The 20,948-nt window shown below is 44.2% G+C and overlaps 1 protein-coding gene across 1 annotated transcript in view; it reads left to right on the top strand.

Moving 5' to 3' along the window:
* The window catches only part of VEPH1 (ventricular zone expressed PH domain containing 1), a 187,999-nt gene extending 168,244 nt beyond the window's left edge, over positions 1-19,755 (top strand). The window contains exons 10-14 of the mRNA XM_078607698.1: positions 8,726-8,865; positions 10,149-10,283; positions 12,188-12,305; positions 15,140-15,276; positions 17,085-19,755. Coding sequence (XP_078463824.1) covers positions 8,726-8,865; positions 10,149-10,283; positions 12,188-12,305; positions 15,140-15,276; positions 17,085-17,321 — 767 coding nt within the window. The 3' untranslated portion in view covers positions 17,322-19,755. The remainder of the gene's footprint in view (positions 1-8,725; positions 8,866-10,148; positions 10,284-12,187; positions 12,306-15,139; positions 15,277-17,084) is intronic.
* Positions 19,756-20,948: the final 1,193 nt, after the last annotated feature.

The following is a 20,948-nucleotide window of genomic DNA, read 5'->3' as shown; positions in this document are numbered from 1 at the left end:
GCGCTATGCTGCTACGTGACCGATTCTATGTCACTACAGATGTACTGAACTGTTTAGTCACAGGGAAGGTCGGGGTAGGATTGTGATGTCGTCCATTCAAAGGAGAGAACGATGACAGCTGTGACAAGGGCCCGCGCCTAAGTAGCACTCGCTGCAGAATAATCGGGCAGTGAGTTCACGAGCGAGGCGACTGAAACACAGCCACCATTGAGCACAGGGTACTGGTGATGCGTCAGTCTCACCCGGCAGCGCCAGGGGTTGAAATAAAACAGCTCAAGGAAACCACCCCCCCCACCCCCCCCCCATTTTAATTACAACGGCGGGCGCAGTCAAGCAACAGACCTGTGAGCTTTGCAAATCGGGCAATGTTCCCTCGTGTTGTAGTGCACGTAATTCTTGGCTGTGGATGATACGTTACGACAACATTGAGGGAAGGAATAACATGGAGCCATTATCGTACCACGCAAAACAAGTGAGATTTGTGACATGACACGGGGCAATAGTCCCCGAGGGTATTACTGTTGGTGGTGCTTCTATAATTTGCTTACCACCAGCTAAAATATATATATAATTATTGGAAGAGCCATGTCATGTTTTACAAAGGAGCATGTTCAATGTTTCGGTCATGTTTTTCCGTGGTTAGGCTCTGCCTAAAGAAACAAGTGAGGAATATGGCCCTTTGCCTAACTAACATTTTGCCAACGTACCATCTATTAATATAGATGTAATAATCAAATGCCGTTCACTTATATTTAGCCTCCTACAGGTTTTTACTGGCTTGACAGACAAGCACAGTCTGTGCCAAGCACGGGTACTCTGACCTGTTGGTCTTGCTGCACAATCGTGGTCATTATGTGCACAGAAAAAAACGTTTCCATTGCTGGGAAATAATCAACATTTCCATGCTGGTGGGGGGCGGGGGGGTAAAAGTGATTTTTTTTTGCAAACATAACTGCGGAAACACAAACTTCCCATGGAACTTCACGCCAAAACAAACTGCCCGCGGAGCGTGACACGTGACACATTTACCTTTGCTACAATAATTGAGACATTGATATATGGAACAGGTTCGTCTGGAAACTAATTTTGGTAGTAATCCTCGTTTGAGTGAAATTATGGGAGGCAGAAAATGTATCTTTGGCAAAACTAAACTCATCAAATTGCAGTGCACTTCCTGACTCGTTGATTTACAGATAGGGTGGTAATTCTACACACGAGGAGAGGCAGGTTATGCGTTTTAATGTTATGAAAACAAAAATGTATAGTTTAAATCGTGAAAATATTTTTATTAAAATCTGGGCATTTTGCAAACTTTCATTTGGCCCCACGTATGCTTATAAATCATGTCATCTGCATCTCCTCAAAATGCTCTTAACAACTTTTACTCTATGACATTTTGATTAAGTGATTTCTCGTTTCTGATATCATTTGCAACGCTTGGTCGGTTTTTCTCAATTATTAACCTCACAAAGCACAAACGCTTTTCCTTGTTTTAATTAGTCGCCTGACCTACTGTGGTGCTATCTGATCTCGCCGTTCCATATGTTTGGCTCTTATTAAATGTCAATGAATCTGAACGTCATTAATCGCATACTTTTCAGATTATCCGATGCCCATGCTAACCGACCGGGTGAGCCCGTGTGGTTAAACATCGTGGCTAACACTCGGAAAGCGGCGCGTTGTTAACGTTCGTCGCGGGTCGACTCAGCCCTTCGTCCCTCCAGGGTAGTAGTGCTTCACCTGGGTTGCACGTGCTCCTCCGGTGTGCGAGATGCCCTTTCTGGGGGTGCGACACACGCCAGATTTTATTTAGAAGGTAAATAGTCGAAAACACACACTAAGCATGGGCATGTAAGTCCAAATGCTTTGTTTCATGAAACCCTATGTATTTCTCACATTAACATCACTAGCCCCGGCCACTTCTTTATGATTCTTGGGATACACCCATTTCAAAGCTTTTAAAACAGTCTGTCTCAGCAGCAGACCATGCTTTCCCACCTGATGACGGACGCTTGTGTTGCACCCGAAACGTCGTGATTTATTTGATTTTATACCTACGTGACTTTACCGAAAGAACCAAAGAGTATGGATTACTGCAGTCAGGAAAGCTTCACATCAAGATTGCGACTATGTAGTTATTAACATTATACATTTTTTTTACGATTGAGAACCAAAGGGGTGCAAGGCTGCAGCTGAGGGTAAGAACCACTGCTCTAGGGCCTGTAAATGAATACAACTTTTGTGGGAAGTCAACATTGTTGTTCTATGGCATAATTTGCTCTTCCCCTCGATAGGAATGTCTAATTTCCACCTATGGCCCTGGACTGCAAATATTAAATGAGCAACATCCCATACTATGTGGTACAGGGTGTCAGGCAGGGGTCTGAGATAAGCCCCCCCACCCCCCTTCCTTCCCATTGATATCCACATCAGGGTGTAATTCATTACATCCCTTGCCAATATGGGCGGTCAGGACTCGGCACGGCATGTGTCCAAGCTGTGTAATTCCGAGGCTTCCACCCGCCTTGCAGGCATGCACATCCTTCAAGTTGTGCAGCCTCTGATCTGGCTGTAACCAGTTGGGGGGGAGCCATTGGGGATAAACGCAAACCTCTGTACATTGCAGACTTAGGGACCGAGTGTCACACTTGTTGTGTACAGGTTTTTGGTTGGGGAGTGTTGAGACAAGTTCAAGTCCAAGTTAATTTATTAGGTATAGCCCTGTGAGCCATTCGGCTCTTAAATCGGGTGCAACCGCAGCAAACAAAAAACAAAAACATGAACAAAAAACATCTTAAAGTGAATATGTGACTAAGTGCAATCAGAAAATCCAAGAAAAGACAGCAAAATATTGCAGAAAAAACACTGTAAACCAACGCTGTGTGCAAAAATCCCAGTGGGAAGCAAGTCAAACAACAACAACAACCACAAGACAACTTAGATTAAGTCCATCAGTCTAACTCTGTACTACAACAAACAAACATGGCTAAACCAATACACTTTTCGAAACCACCAAAATAAAGCTATGAAAGCAATGAAAATCAATCATAGGAACTGTGACATGGAACGTACCTGGAAGAAGCCTTTGCATCCACCACTGTGTGCATGCCGACACCCGAGTCAACTGACAAATTTGATACGATTTTCAATGCGGAGTCACCGAACTGGGAAGTGATGCCCTGATCGTGGGATGAACAAATACGGGACTTCAACTCCAGACTGCAGCAGTTTTCTCTGGACTAAGTCACTAAATCTACAAGCTTCGTGAGGCAGTGCTGCTTTTCGTCTCCTCTTGCATGTAACAACCACATTTGTCAATCCACTCTGCTGGAGGAGGGAGTCCCCACACCGTCACGAATGTGGGGGTTGTTTGACAACACTTTACCACACTGGTCAGTGCAGATTAGTGAAGAACTCAGCTCCAAAGAAAGCTGTCTCTGGTGTGGACCAATCAGTTTCAAAGACAATGCATATATTATCAGAGTATAAATTTTGATGTAAAGCTTTCGTGACTGCAGGGATTCATATTCTTGGTTCTTTCGGTAAAGTCACGTAGAAGGGAAACAATAAAATAATAAAATATAAAACAATAAAATTATCATGACGTTTCGATTGCAACACAAGCAATCATCATCAGGTGTGAAAACCACAGCAAGAAAATTTGAAAAAGAGTGGCGCTTTTTTCTTAAGAAATCGAAACGTCGTGAGAATTTTATTGTTTAATATTTTATTATTTTATCAGAGTATGTTTTTTGTTTGCATTCTGACCACAATCATTGTGGTTAATTCAGACATGATTCCTTGTATAAGGTTTCAGTTTGGTATTTTAACATTTTAACACTTGTTTTGTTGCCAGAAAAAAGGGGAAACCTATTCTCAACGGTACCATATTGTTCTTTGGTTCTTTTCGGTTAAGTCACGTCTAAAAATAAAATAATAAATCAAAATAAAACAACACATTACGACGTTTCGATTGCAACACAAGCAATCATCATCAGGCATAAAAGAAATAGCAACAAAAATCTAACTAGAAAACTATAGACCGACATACAAGCAGACAGACATCACAACGGCACACATGGAGAGGAGTATACAGGCACACGAAAATTAAATAACCTAGTAAAATATTGAAATGTGATGTAATACAACACAGAGAGTCGGTTAACACACAATTAACGCATGGCCTGGTTGACTACGTGTTTCAAAATTTGCTAAGTTAGAATTTTAAGTGTGAGCAACAAATATCTAACTAGAAAACTATAGACAGACATACAAGCAGACAGACATCACAACGGCACACAAAGAGAGGACACAAATCGGCTGTGTGAGCAACAAAAATCTAACTAGAAAACTATAGACAGACATACAAGCAGACAGACATCACAACGGCACACAGAGAGAGGACACAAATCGGCACAAAGAGATGGTCGTTTCTGTGACGGTCCCTTAAATATAGAGAGGAGGGGGAGGGGACGGGGGGAGGGAGAGGGCGGGGAGATCAATGGGTGCACGCCAACGTACTCCTATTGTAAGTGAGATGATAGACGCGGCATGATTGCTTGTGTTGCAATCGAAACGTCGTAATGTGTTGTTTTATTTTGATTTATTATTTTATTTTTAGACGTGACTTAACCGAAAAGAACCAAAGAATAATTCCTGCAGTCACGAAAGCTCCCAAATTAAGATTGGTACCATATTGACACGTAGGCCTTTCGCAACCAATATTATTCATAATCAAGTTTATTTTTGGGTTAGATCGCATAAATATAAATATATCGTTAACCCGCCACCACCTGACACAGCCAATTAGTAAGGCTTGTCACGTAAACAAAACGTGCCCATTAGTTACTACTTCAGCCACAACGTTTACAATTTGAGTCCCGAGACGTTTACAATTTGAGTACGGGCTGGATGTAATCATTCTGGCAAAAAATTGCCCGACGATGCTGGATGTAAATGACAGCATAGACTTTGTAGCGTAGGAGTAGAGCACAATAATTTTTTTTCTCTGTGCTACGCCTTCCGCTGTCCACCACCTCGCCCCACGGTCTATAACACCTGCTATGCATGGTGGTCGACTATACGAGCACTATCCCGACTTGACTCCCTCCACTTAGATGCTGAGATGTGACGAAACGGGGCGCATTTGCGGGTGATTTAGTCACATGTGGGTTGTCTTCTTGCGTGCCCGTAACAAGGACCACACCCGGCACCTGCTCCCAAAGCCACCCCGTGCCTCACTCACGCTCGCACCAAGTAAATAAAACTTGCTCGGCTAATTCTTGATGAACCGTATTTCCGCAGGGCGGATTAATGCTGAGCAAGGTTTTGGAGGAACTACATAGTCGCAATCTTAAAAAAAAATTAACACGTGTTCCTCATTTTTATTTCGTTTAGTTTATGGTAATCATTAAAAAACATTCTCTAGAATATTGCTTCGGAATAGAAAACAGATTTTTGTGAAACGTAGTTTATGGCAGAATTCTGTGTATGTCTAATCACGGAAAGACACCCATATGTCGGATCGGTGGGATTTAAGACATTTTCTTTCATTCCCACGTAGACTTCACGACATAAAACATGATATTAATGCGATTGGACACTTTTTTTAACAATGCATTTTGCTGCACTGCCCTTGTGGTGTTCACCACAAATAAGTGGAACGTGTTGATGGGCATCAATTTGGAACACAGTCCCACCAGGAATTTGGAAAATGTAGCAAGAGTATCATACATTCTTGCAGTTTTTTGTTAATGTATTTCTTTTAATCAACTATCCTTATACAAAATATCCTTGCGCATTGCAGAAATATGTTCAGGAGCTGAATTCCAATGTCTCCTGGTCACGACGAGAGGGCTTTCAGCAGAGTGAGTTTGTGCAGTTTTGCTATGCCTCTTCCGTTGACGCAGCGCGGACCCCACAGCGGTTTACTATGTGATCCATATTTTGGGTTGCGTGGTTACATTCGGACCATGGCTTATCTGTAATGTAACTCTGTGTATCTCTATGAGCCTCTGTGTGTCTGTATGAGTATCTCTTCTTAAATTAATGTATATAGCACCTTAACCAAGGTGCTGTACACAGAATTAACAAGGGTACATATGAATGCAATGGTTCAAGTTCATTTATTAGGTATAGCCCTGTGAGCCATTCGGCTCTTGAATCGGGTGCAACCACAACAAACAAAAACATGTGAATATGTGACTAAGTGCGAACAGAAAATGAGGTGAATGAAATAGATGAGAGAAAGCAATGGGGGGGGGGGGGGGGGTGGCGAATCTGTAACGCGTTAATTCGGTGAAAGTGAAATTGACGGTAGTAAATGATGGTGAATGGATTGAATGAATGGGGGATGGGTGAGAGCCATCCATATAATGTGAATATGAAGAGGGAACAGTAACGGCGGTGGTGGTTATGAGGGGGAGACTGAGGGGTCGTCCGGTGAGCGAGTGGTAATGATAAGTGAGTTTTGAGTGCGGAGTGGAAACTTAGTGAGCGAAGGTGACTGCTTCTTGTGCAGGGGGGAAGTTTGTTCCAGTGAAGGGGGGCGAGAAGAGAAAGAGCGACGAGCGAGATTGCGCACAAGGAGACGAAGGAGCAGAGAGAGACAGCAAAGATTGTGAACGTAGAGGGCGAGAAGGCAGGTAGAAAGGTACAAGCGTGGCAAGAAATGGTGGGGTAAGTCCATGAAGGGATTTGAAGCCCAAGGTGAGGGAATTTGAAACGGGAGCCAGTGCAGTTGCGCGAGAAGGGTCGAGGTATGGGAATTATAGGGAAGGTTGAATATGATCGGAGCAGAGTTGTTTTGGAATTGTTGAAGGGAAGCCGAGCATAAGAGAGTTGCGGTAGTCCAGACGGGTATGGATATGCATCTCTATGAGCCTCTATGGGTTCACTGTACGGTCCGTAGTTTGAGTTGCATGGCCACAGTCGCACCAACGTGGCTGTGTGTTTAATTTTCCTTTTGTGAAGGTGATGTGCGGCTCGGCCAGCTGTTGATGTAAACCAATTTAAACGTTATGTTATTTCATTTTAAAATATATATTTTTTTATCATGTATCCTGGCACAATCAACAAAAGTGTTCCTATCAATAAATAATATTGGAAGTAATAATCGTAATAAATATGGGGCTGCGACATGTCGTTCACAACTTTTTGGAGAGGTTCACGGTTCGAATCCAGTGGCCGCCCTGATGAATGCTACGCGCGTATTAACCATGAGATGCGTGACATCTGCTTTACAGCGGACGTTTTTATCGGATCCCGTGACGTCATTCGCAATAATAAGCCACTGTGTGCCGGCGTCAGGGGTCCACATTTTGGGATGATACGTAACGGAAATCATCGCCTCCCTGTTCCAAAATAACTTGGCAGGACCTTCTTGAAAAAGAGTCAAGCAACTCAGTGAGGCTTTCCTTGGTAAACAAGCACAATAATAATAATACTGTAGTAATAGGTTTTTACCCTTTCAACTGGTACAAAAACTGAAACACCTATATACAAGGGATCATGTTTGCAATAACTATAACACAAGCAGTCAAAATTAAAAAAAAAAGAAACAACTGTGATGATGATAATGATATGCACTGTCCTTGAAGTCGATTGCTCCACACCTGAGACAGCTTTTCTTAGAGCCTAGTCTCCATTGGTGTTGGACCAGATGACGCCAAAAGGCGTACAACTTAAAAACAGCACACTATCAAAGTATTGAGAGCTCGGGGTAAGCATTTACACTATGAGACCTCCTTTACCAGTGGCAAAATATAGTGATAGGTTTTTACCCTTTCAACTGGTACAAAAACTGACACCTTTATACAAGGGATCATGTTTGAAATAACTACAACACAAGCAGTCAAAATGCAAACAAAAAGAAACAACTCTGATAATGATAATGATATGCACTGTCCTTGAAGTTGATTGGTCCACACCCGAGACAGCTTGTCTTAGAGCCTAGTCTGATTTAATTTGATTTAATTTATCAAATGCACAAACTGCAGGGGGAGGGGTGGCGTATGGGCTTAACACCTTGTCAAATGCAGGCAGCCACCCATGAACCTTCTTCTCAAGTGGAGCCTTCTTGCCGGCACGAAGCGTAACATTAATATTCGGTTGTCACTAAAATGGGCTCATTCCAGTTTCTAAAACATTGAGTTTCATTGAAATGCGGCAAACACGCCTAGCATGGTTTATGAATGTGTGCCACAAAGCGTTCATGAAGATGACTGTTGAGGGGGCTTGAGTGGGTTGTTCTCTGATGTTTGCTTTCAAAAGTTGTGACCGAGTGTGTGTTCTCAATGGAAAGCTTTGTTTTTTTCATGGCTAACAGCGTGGTTGAAGTGTGCAATTATTTAGAGAAACATGCACGCACGAATGTAAAAATATACAACTTAAAAAAAAGGAATCCTCTCCTGTGGAAAATCTACTTGCTTTGACTTGCCTGAAATCCGGTGTATGTATATTAAACTCATTTTGCATTGATAATTGTTTTTTTTTACCCTTTTATCTGGCAACAAAACCGACACCTTTTTTTACGAGGAGTCATGTTTGCATAGACCACAATACCTGCAGTGCAAACATGACTCTTTGTAAAAAAGGTGTCGGTTTTGTTGCCAGATAAAAGGGTAAAAAAAAAACATTTATCATATTTTTTACTGGCAAATGAGGTACCAATGGTCATTTTGCATTGTACGTAGCCAGGCGTGCTAATTGGAGGTGCGTTCCGCAGAGCTTGCATCCCGCTGCTTGTTCAAGCTGAGCTTCGGGTGTCCCAAGAAATCTGAGTACTGCCTCTACTCCAAGTCTCACTTCTCCCTCCCATCTCGGCAGCCACAAACCTGGCTCCACCTCATGACCCTCTTCTTACAGGTGCCCACACACACTCAGAGCTGTGAGAAGAGCACTGCCACATTCCATCCAGTAACTATGAAACTATTGAAAATGATTTTATTTTACCAGGTAAGGCCCACTGAGCTATATAGCTCTTTTTCAGAAGCGACCTGGCCACAAATGATAGCTCAATGAAGTGGCTTATCAAGTGGACATTTTCTTAGCCAAATACTCTAACCGCATGTTTCTAAATGTGGAGGGAAAACTGGAAGACCCGGAGAAAAAGCCATGTTACCATGGGAAGAACATACAAACTCCAAATATACAGGCATCAGGGTCTGGATCTAACCCACGACTTCCTGTATACCAGGCGAGGTAGTTAACATCTCGCCATCCTGGTGCCCCCACGGTGGCCACGTGTGCCTACACGCATGTGGCAACTTGTGATATGATCCACTTTCTGGGCAGTTGTGGCCAACACTGCTGTACATGTCTTAAAATAAATAAACTGTAGGTTATATATGCACATTCATTGATACATGCATACATTTTATTTGAACGAGGCAAGGACCTGTTGTAGATATTTAGTTTCCATTTTTCCAGTGTAATATGTATTTTAGGTTCAGAATGTAAATTCTATGAAATGGCATTTGTATAGACGAGGTTATTGTGCACAATGAGTTGACGATCTCAGCCCAATCACCAACGATTTCACACATTATAGTAACATTGCAAAAAAAATGATTACGTTCAATTTGGTTTTCACTTTAACATATTTCGAGTTCTGAGGACTTAAAGATATTTGTTTACCTGCCATGCAATTCGCATATCTTTAGCGAAGTGTGTGAGAAGGCTGCTCAGCACACCTAATGTGGGTGAGAGGGTAAAGGGGTCGTCCATAAATGGCGTCACACACCTAGGGGGGGGGGGTTAGATATTTGTGACGATGTGTGACGAGAAATGTGACGTCACATCAAAATGCGCAACTTTAAATAAACATAGACAACACGTTCTACTTAATTAAATAGACTTTTAAATAAATGTTTTTTCTTACAACATCAGAGTGCAGCGCCACATTAAATATGCACTACAATGACAATAGTTTAAAGCAATTTGAAGCATGTTTTTTTTTGGGGGGGGGGGGGGGGCAGAGCTTTGTGACGTCATATTTGAGAGAGGGGGAGTCTGACTTTTTGTGACGCCGTGTGACGATGGGGGGGGGTCCAAAATCCTCCAAAATCGCGTGAAGTAATTTATGGACGGCCCCAAAGCATGCGAATGCTGAGGTTTGTGCGACGTTTTGTTGTTGTTGCCGTGGGCAGAGTCGGTCTCCGTCGCCGCTGTCTGTGCACGATGCAGTGGTGCGCACGCTGGCCCAGCTGTGGGACAGGGCCCGTCAGAAGGGCGGTCTCGCCTTCGAGACGGCCGTCATCCACTCGCCGCTGCCCTCCGCAAAGGTCAGGCATTGTTGTGCTTGCCCAGGCCTTGCTGTGCTCGTTAGCCATAACGCAAGCGGTTCCACGAATTGCCACGAATCGCTCTCATATTTGCTATACAAGATTCCAATAATTTTTTGGTCGATATTACCATCCATGATAGAGAGTTTGTTTGGGTTAGAGCGCGTAAATATAAATGTGTCGTTAAACCCGCCACCGCCTGATACAGCCAATTAGTATGGTTTGTCACGTAAACAAAACATGCCAATTCGTTACGAGTTCAGCACGTCGGTGTGTTGGAGAGTAAAACCCACAATATTTACCAATCGAGTACGACGTTTCGCCGGTAATTACAACGAGCATCATCAGGCGAACACCCAAACATCTCTATTATGGACAATATTGGTCGCGACAGCCTACGTGTTAAACACTTACTATCCCCACATGTATTGTTACGTCTTCTCTGTACAGCCTCATCTGCTCGATTAACATTTGCATATCGTTTGAATATATTTTCTTGAATTGCAGATATAATATTCTCACGTGCATTATTTAATGCATGTACAGTGTATCGTGCAGTAATGCATTGTGTCACGCATACTGATGTCCATTTCATGTCACGGGATAAAATCTCACCTGGTGTCACTTAAAGTCTGGGCTTATCCACCCCTTTGCTTTCAATAGAGGGCACCTAAGTCGGCCCCCATTGCCCTGGACATATCAGAAACCTCCTTAAATGCAAGATTTGCATCGCATTTTATGTTAATACATTCTGCTTTGTGAAAAGTGCATTGAGGTAAACACGTCATTAATTGCCATTTTAGAGTTCATCAGATGTGCCTAATGCTCAGAGAGCCAGTCCAAGACACTCCTCCATAAGATATTAGACGATACTCATTGGAAAGGAACTAAAACTGCAGCATATTACAAAGTGAAACACAGGCTGCTGGGAAATCTAAATTTCGAAAGGTCGCTATGGGTATCAATTAATTGATTGATAATGTGATTGAGCTTTCAGCAGCATGGTATAGTGAATCTGTGGGGGAAAAAACAGACCACCCATTGCCACGATGGCTGTGAAACAGACCAGCATATGAATCATACACCAAAACCACCATCACATGTTACTAGAGTGACACTTCTATTATAACATTGATAACACAAAATCCTATTTTACGTGCATCAGTTCTTCCCCTTATTCCCAAATGCCTATGGATAAGGGGATTGAACGGAAGTGCCATCATTCATACGACCATCTGCGTTTCTCCAATGATCCTCCATGCGGCTATCGGGAATAATATTCATACATAAATGTGCACAGGATCTGCCATTAGTGCCCCCCCCCCCACCGCCCACATCACCACAGATGAGATGAGGTTCAGAGTATTTTTCCGAGAGACAGGGTCATACTCGTATATTATTTAAACGAGACACCATCCTGTTCGCATTTTGTAATACATGGACTACAGTGCAGATGTCTTGTGACCCTCCCCCCTCCATTTAATTCTCTAAAAGTTAACATTTTAAAAGTAAGGTAAATTTAAAACAGAAATTAATATGCAAAGGAGGTTGGAGGTCACAAGACAAGACATCTGGAGCACCTTGTAGAGTGTATCCATGGAGGAAAGCCATTTGGAGACAGCTTTCGGACAGTTTTCTAGAAGTCGCGCGATTAAACGCCCGCTTAAAGGAATCAAATCAAATTGTTAATTTCTTCTTCTTTTTTCTCCAGGCATGGTGTGGCTTCATATACACGTTCTAACCTGAATATGGCCATTACCAAAATAAAGTGTGTCCCGCCATTTTCCTCAATAGAAAGGCCCCGTCGAAAATGTCACGAGCGCCTTAAGTTTGCGAAGTCTTGTGTCTGCTTCAAGTCTTCGATTGAAGCAATTCGCACGCGGTCCCCCCTCTCTGCATTGCAGGACGTTGAGTTCCTGAGGCAGCAACTGGGAGAGGTGTGTTTTTTCGACGTTTTTGGATTCGATGAAGAGGCCGGCAGATGGGGTTGTTACATGTGTAACCACCCAGACAAAGCCCTTGGTAATACACGCCCCCCTCCATTTGCCATACAGTACCCATTGCCGTGTGTTGTACTCACCTACCTACTGAACACACAGCATTCGACTGGCACAAATATTACGTCGAATCGAGTAGTGAAATGTTCTGTACAAACTTGATTTGAAGCTTTCATGACTGCAGGAATTACTCTTTGGTTCTTTCAGTAAAGTCACGTAGAAATAAAATAAAATAAATAGTATATTTTTTCTACATGACTTTACCGAAAGAACCAAAGAGTAAGTTATGTACAAAACCTGTTGTTGCTTAATAGACAGCAGAGGTATTTCAATTCGCCCTCACCGAGTGTCTGGAAGGAGTGCTGTTCGCGAGTGCCTATCAAAGATGGTGGGTCGAGCCAAATAACGCAGCCACCTTTGTCTCTCTGGGACTTATTTTCAGCTGAGTTGACCTAGGGGAGGCCCATGCCCGTTCAAAAGCAGTTCTCCTCAAGTGCCCCCCCACCACCAACCTTTTCTTCCCACATCCCTTCGGTGGGAGATCAAAACCGTTTCAGGGGGTGGGTGGTGTGTTGATGAGAAACTACCGTATCCAAACACGCCCCAGCACACACTTGCGCACTGATCGAGAGCACACACATGCACACACCACTGAGAGATAGCACCCCGCTCACAGCAAACCACACGCACCGACTTTAACGGCAGTCAAGAATCACGTCTGCGAGATCTGCAGGAGAGAAAGCACGCCGAGGTGCATTAATCAGGCCTTCATTGACCTCACGGTTCTTCCACAGCTTGCTTGTATAGTATATTCTATATATAAAGACAAAGATACAGATCACCGGCATAGCCTCCACAGACTGTCGGGGAAAGTGTTCGTGAGTTAATATGCAAGGCCAGCAGAGCACACGTGGCCAGCACCACGCCTGGCCGCCTTTGTCTTCCCCGGTACTCATTTGAGACTGAATCGACCTAGGGGAGGCCTGGACCCGATTTGGATAATTGTCACTGTGTGTTGGTGGCCGTGAGCGAGAATCGAACTCAGGTTGGCAGGTTCGTAGAGCAGCACGCTAACCGCTACACTACCGCTCCCCACATTAATGTACATATATATATTCTATATATATACATTTACACACAAACACAATCTGTAGAAGCTTGGTCAGCATCGGTAAAATCCATCGTGACAATCGGAAATGTATTTCGAGCTGGGTGGTCTGGTTCCTTTTGAGCGTCATTAAAGTGCATCACTTCAGAGACTTACAAGGCCGTACATTGTTCCTCCTAACATCATCACGGTTAAGAACGTGCACGAAACATGTGCCCAACATAACATTGACCGTAGAGTAAGGGGCCATCCATTGAGTAGGTACGCAAAAATCTGTCAAAACCTGACCCCTTCCCCACCTACGTACGTATGCCTGACGCACCCCCCCCCGAATCCTATAGAACGGCCGATATTTAATCCACGCAGAAATGATCAAGGTTTCATAATATTCACGTGTTTAAGCAAACAGATAGTCCACCGCCGGACTATCCAACTCATTGGAAGGCCAATGTAGACAAATTATTATCGAGGCTTCACCCCCCCGCCCCCCGTTTCCTATACGTACATTGTCAGTAGACCCCCCATACGCAAGCGTACGCATTTGGGTTAAACCCCCTCCCTACATGCATACGTACTAAATGGATGGCCCCTAACAAAAAATGTTTGTGCACTAATCATCCACGGTGATTTTGCTTACGTTAAGCCCCCCACCGCGTGTTAGCTTTTAGCAATCGCTAAAGTGTGTGTGTGTGCCTGGATGTCATTGACAAGAGCCAAGGCAAACAGCAAAGACCGCACATTTTGATTCGCTGATTTCACGAAGTAAAATATTGCTGTTTAGTATATGAACATTAGGTTTATCAATCGTGCGTGCAGTATTTAGCGAGGCCGTCCGTATTTAGAGGATACAAATCTATAGATCATTTAAAATGCTCTATAGACAATACACTAGGTACTTAACACAGATTATTTGGTGATTTCTGCATTGGCAGTGGCGCACAAGCAACATGTAAAATAATAATGATAATAACAAAAAGCATTTGTCAATATAATATTCTTAACACATTCCTGCGGAGAGAGTTGGTAGGAACGTTGGGTTGCTCGGTCAATGGCCAGGGTCAACGGCGGCGTGGTGTATTCCGCTAATATGGCCGACTATGAGGGTGGGCACAAGCCGGCGTGAGTAGGTTAAACGTTGAGTTTTATAAGGGCATCACGGGGTGACAAGCCCCTCCCCACCCAGCCCCACCCCTCCCACCCCCTACCCAGCCCCACCCACCCCACCCAGCCCCTCCACTCCCCACCCAGCCCCTCCCCACCCTCCCCACTCAGCCCCTCCCCTCTCCACCCAGCCCCACCCCTCCCACCCCCCACCCACCCCACCCAGCCCCTCCACTCCCCACCCAGCCCCTCCCCACCCTCCCCACTCAGCCCCTCCCCTCTCCACCCAGCCCCACCCCTCCCATTTTTGGATGCACGACGGACGGACACAATAATCCCCTGTGGGCTGGTGTAACCAGGAGGTTCCTACCAGTAAAAAGGAATATGTATATTGGTGACGTTTCAGGCAATGGCCGCTGTCCAAAAATGTGCCTATTATATATTTGTTCAAGGCAGTGTTATTGCTCAGAATGAGTTGAGGATCATAAATACTTTGACTGGAGCAAATCCTAAAATGACTACCAATAAATAGATATCATCGACATGACCTTGATAACCGATCACCGACAGCTCACTCTGAGCAGTAAACTCTTCCAGCACTGGCCATGTCCAATCCAGGCATCTCCTAACCTTGTCCCTTCGCTGCCAAGATGTGAACCAGGAGGGAAGGCCGCTCATGGAAGGGAAGCTCAAGGAGAAGCAGGTGCGGTGGAAGTTCATCAAGCGCTGGAGAACGCGATATTTTACTCTCGCGGGCAACCAGTTGCTCTTCCGCAAGGGGAAATCGGTGAGAAAACTTCCTTTGACGCCGAATAACAACACATACACACGTACAGCTCCATCATCGGTGGTCGCCCGTTTGGGGGCAATTCTATTTTTGGCTGCCATTCCATCACACATCTCATCCATCAGTCATCTTGCCTGCTAGCCATGTCCTGCTCAAGCCCACTGACTTCCCCTCGTAAGGTCGGGCTCATTACATACAAATTGCTTGCCACAAATGAACCGCAATACCTTGCTGATCACATCAAGGAGCATAAACCATCACTCGAACTCCGGTCATCCTCGCAGCGGGTTTTTTTTTGATCAATCAAAGACGGTCACTGCATCACGTGCTTTTTGATGCGCTTCTGCGGCCGTCTGGAACGCTCTTCCGATATTATGAAGACACTGGAGCTATACACTTTTCAACCTAAATTGAAAACTAATTTCTTTAGAACTGTTTTTTGTGTTTCGTTTGTTGTCCTTCCTTCGCACTTATGATTACCACGGTTGGCTACGTACGGTGCGAAAGAAGTTCAACATACACACGTACAGCTCCACGCTGTCATTAAATCAACCAATGCTGTTGGCACAGTCAGCCTTTAACTTCCCACGCATGGGCAAAGACCTCCACCATTGTCTGTTCCATTCCATCATTCCCTTAGTTTTCTTAGTTAATATAACCCAATACTAGTTTTTATAAAATACAAAAAAAGACTCCACTGAGATTGGTTATCACTTTTGAGGAATACGCTTGGGTCAGGGTAATTGCATAGAAATATATGCTGCAAAATATGTTTTTATTTTAGTATGTAATGCGTTGAGAACTTACATCAGATATGTTTTATTGTGTATGTTTTTGCGGGCCATTTTTTTTTTACATTAAACGTAAAATGTGTTTTGAGAAAATAAGTAAGACATTGCAGATGTGAAGTCAACAACATCCATCTTTTAAACTGACAATCAATTTCGAGATTGTTAATTAGTTGCAGGCCATTTTGAAATGCAGCACTTAACACGCCTCACACACGGAGCAGCATCGGCATACATTGTGAAAGAGAGCTTTTTAGCTTCAGAGCTCTACTGGACATCTGTAAAACAAAGATCTGTATAGATCATAGGATTCCTCCAGTGTAAATAAATATTCTGATTGTGAATGACGGCCACATGGACTTTCCATGCCCATGGTCCAGCATGCATTTCACTTTCGCAACAAGGCCACACAAATTCACCAATTCTATCCCTGTGCCCAGGCCCACATTTTATATATATATTTATTCACAGTTTCTAGGCAGCCTAAATACCAAGCAGCTAGCAACAAGCAGCATGATTTAAGTCGTAATAGATTAGTGCTAATAAGTTCCTTGACTTGAATTAAAACTGAACTAAACAATTTTTATTTGACCAGGTAAGGCTCACTGAGCTATATAGCTCTTTTTCAGAAGCAATCTGGCCACAAATGAAAGCTGAACGAAGTGGCTTATCAAGTGGAAATTTATATCAGCCAAATACTCGCATGTTGATTCTAAATGTGGACGGAAAAACTGGAGGACCCCGAGAAAAAGCCACGTGACCATGGGGAGAACATGCAAACTGCAAATATACAGGCATCACGAATTCCTGTATACCAGACGAGGTAGTTAACATCTCCCCACCCTTGCGCCCTCAAATGGCCACGTGTGCCTACACACACGTGGCAACTTGTGACATGCTACACTTACCGGGCAGTCGTGACCAACAATGCTGTACACGTCTTAAAATAAATAAAATGTAGGTTAAGTACGCACATTCATTCGTACATGCATACGTTCTATTTAAACACGTGTCGCTCAGAAGGACGAGGGCGAGGAGTGCCCTCTGGAGCTGAGCAAGGTGCAGAGCGTGCGAGTCGTGAGCCGCAAGCGCAAGGAGCGCGGGCTGCCCCGCGCCTTCGAGATCTTCACCGAGAGCCGCTCGTACGTGCTCAAGGCGTGCGACGAGCGCGACGCCGAGGAGTGGCTGCAGTGCCTCAACGTGGCGGTGGCGCGCGCGCACGAGCGCCAGAGCCAGGAGACCACCACCTACCTGTGACGAGGGGCACCGTCGGGCTCATAACGGTGGTGCGCACGTGGCAGAGGCACGTGGCCCGGAGGCTGCCACCTGTCGATGTACAAGAAGAAGAAGAAGACATATCATGGGAGGAAGAATATGACGCTTTGTTAGAAGAGGGGAAATCAGGACAGATGGCAACCATACCTGGGATGTGTGGCAGGGCCAGAGTGATAGCTGCGCGGGTGGAGCAGCTGCCAGAGCCCGTGCCCGGGAGGCAGTCTTCAAATTGTGCCGTTAGGTGCCGCAGCTGTGTGTCCCCTGCATTGGTCCTTCGCGACGGCTAAGCAGCCCGGCTCCACAGCTGCTGATGTGTCTCTGAGAGGGGACTCACAAGTCTGTGTCATGTACCAGAGCTCACGAATGTGTGAGGCTCAGTCGGGTAGGGGGAAGGCGCAGCTATATGGCCAAGGGCATCGCAGAACTTGAGGTCACTTCATTGCCACCGTGTAGCGACAAGTTCACTCACGGACCAGTTTTCAGGCCACATTGAAGACAATCACATGGCGTTGGCTTCATCAAAAGACTTGCCTGTCTCAGATTGACTATTGTGTCTTGTCCATCAGGTTTGTGGGAAATATATGGAATTGAAGGAATAATTTTGGGAACATAAATCTTTCACAGATTTTATAAAATACGTACGTTAAGCTTAATTAATTTTCCGTTTAATGTTTTTTGTTTTTGCATTTTTAACAATTATGGATTTGTTCTATCCATATGCTTGCCAGAGTCTGCTTCCTGTCCCACAATGATGTGACACAAACGCTCTGCAGTTTGTTTTATTGGTCGTTAGGGATTCGTGTGACTGTGAAACTTAAACAGCTGGGCTTTAAATCCATGTTTAAATACATAATGTCTCATTATATATGTCGTGCAACTGCTAGTTATGCTCGTTGTGACAAAGAGCACTTTATTCAAGGGAAGGAACAAGTATAAACCCCTTGTTTAAATGAACAAGCGAGCTTTCTCCACTTACATTAGCTATGTTAATTTGTAATCCACGTAGATAGCTGTACATTACAAAATGTTTGTTGTATTTTATTTGCATATATGTCAATAACACAATTACTGACAATAATGACAACGTCAAATGTGTTATTCTTGAGCAACACATTGGCTTATAGAATCGTGGATGTTAATAATCTTAACGGACTGATATCACCATTGGAACCTCCTTTGCCAGTATCAAAATATGATCATTGGTTTTTTACCCTTTTATCTGGCAACAAAATTGACACTTTTTTTACAAGGAGTCATGTTTGCATTGACCACAATACCTGCGGTCGGAATGCAATCAAAAAACACAACTCTGATCATGTATACACTGTCCTTGAAATTGATTGGTCCACACCCGAGACAGCTTTTCTTAGAGCCTAGTCTGCGCCTTTTGGCGTCATCTGGTCCAACACCATGTGAGACTAGGCTCTAAGAAAAGCTGTCTCGGGTGTGGACCAATCAACTTCCCTGACAGTGCATACATTATCAGAGTTGTGATTTTTGCTTGCATTCCGATCGCAGGTATTGTGGTCAATGCAAACATGACTCCTTGTTAAAAAAAGGTGTCAGTTTTGTTGCCAGATAAACGGACTGATATCACATGTTTATCACAGCTCTGTCGGTAGAGCAGCAGAGCTCTCTATCACTCAAATATTCGCTAGAATCCAGGTCAGGTCATCTCGGTCCATCATCAACTTAGGGTTGATGAAATGAGAAATGCCTGGCGAGGCTGTGCATCTCTGGTAGGAAGTCAACAGCGGATGTAATATGCAGACATTGGTACAACCACCGACACGTGTAATTTCCATTTTGACATTGTCTTAATGCTAACCAGTGGAAAAGAGAACACTCCTTAACTAATTTAATACTTTCATAAAGTATTTATTACTTCCATACATAATGTATTAATAGGAAAAACAGATATTGTTCACGGACACTATTGGACACAATCTTTATTGAAAGATGTGCGTAAATACTGCATTGCTGACAAATAGGTGTTTCTCATGTCTCTTAGTTCCTCCACTCAGAACTATTGTTTAAGGGTGTAGTGGGACGTATGTATGGTGAACTTCTTTTGCACCGTACGAGCCAACTGTGCTAATCGGAGGTGCGGGACAAAAGGTCCATGCACACATTGCGCACTGCATGTCAATTATTATTTATTATTATTTTATTTGACGTGAGATGAAGCTCAAAACACCACTTTAAAGGTCAACCGTGTTCTTAAATACATTTCAGAGCACATGTATACATTAACTGTAAATTACCTATCCTAATAACCTCTGTTTACTTATACGTGTTGTCTCAACACCGAAAACTGACAAAGCACCACAATATAGAATGATACTGGTAGGAACCTCCTGGTTACACCAGCCCACAGGGGATTATTGTGTTCGTCCGTCCGTCGTGCATCCAAAAATGGGAGGGGTGGGTCTGGGTGGAGAGGGGAGGGTGGGGAGGGGCTTGGGTAGGGAGGGGCTGGGTGGGGAGGGGTGGGGCTGGGTGGGGGGTGGGAGGGGTGGGGCTGGGTGGGGAGGGGCTGGTCACCCCGTGGTGCCCTTATAAAACTCAACGTTTAACCTACTCACGCTGGCTTGTGCCCGCCCTCACAGTCGGCCATATTTGCGGAATACACCACGCCGCCGTTGACCCTGGCCATTGACCGAGCAACCCAACGTTCCTACCAGCTCCCTCCGCAGGAGGAATGTGTTTGAATATTGGGGTGGAGCAGTGGCGAAACGGCGAGCACGCTACGCTGTGATCCTCTCCGATCTGAGTTTGATGACTGGCCACAGCTCTGGCGTCAGTGGCGAGTGACATCTGGGTACCCCCCTCTCACGAACTGACACTGACCAGCACGGCGGAGTATTGAACAACCAACCCCCGTGACTGACAGCATGGGGAAGGACTTGATCCAGCAAATAATTGACACATAGGACTGTACATGTACAAGCTATAACACAGCAATGTGATTTTTTTTACACCGTATATATGTTTTAAACTGTGTGTGAATACTCACTAAACATTTTTTTAAGCATTTTGAAATATTTGTATACACTTTGAGCCACGGATATGCAAACCCATTTGAGAGCAAAATGATGACTTTAAGATGATCACGCTTGCCGGCCACAACACTCGTACAGCCGAATGGACATTTTCAGTTGCGTTGCTGTCACAAACCCATCGCAGAGGCGTTAAGCCCAGCTCAATCGTCCATGAAGAAGCATGGCAATGATCGCTCCTCTCTGGGATGAGTTAAGGATTTCATGCCATTTCATATCTGCAGCAGGATCTCGCAAGCTGTCCAACCGTGCCAATATCGTTAAGCAACCTCAGCGATGGAGCTCTGCCTTGTGTCTGTGTTCATGAATTTCAATCAAGGTGTGTACAAGGACATTCAAATGGGCACATTTTATTACAATGGTACGATTTTGGGACATTCATTATTACTCAGACACAGAATTACCCAACTATCTAAAATCGCCCTTGCATCCCACAACAAGACATTCAGAAATATTAGTCTAGAGTCCACTAATAATTATAATTAGTACTCCTATCTGCAAAGCCAATGCGGTGCAAGCAGCTCATAGTTTTATGAAATGCACGATAACT

This window comes from Lampetra planeri, chromosome 28 (assembly GCF_965212315.1).
Source record: "Lampetra planeri chromosome 28, kcLamPlan1.2.h2, whole genome shotgun sequence".
NCBI lineage: Eukaryota > Metazoa > Chordata > Hyperoartia > Petromyzontiformes > Petromyzontidae > Lampetra > Lampetra planeri.
The sequence above is the reverse complement of the archived record's forward strand: the minus strand, read 5'-3'. Positions and strand labels throughout refer to the sequence as shown.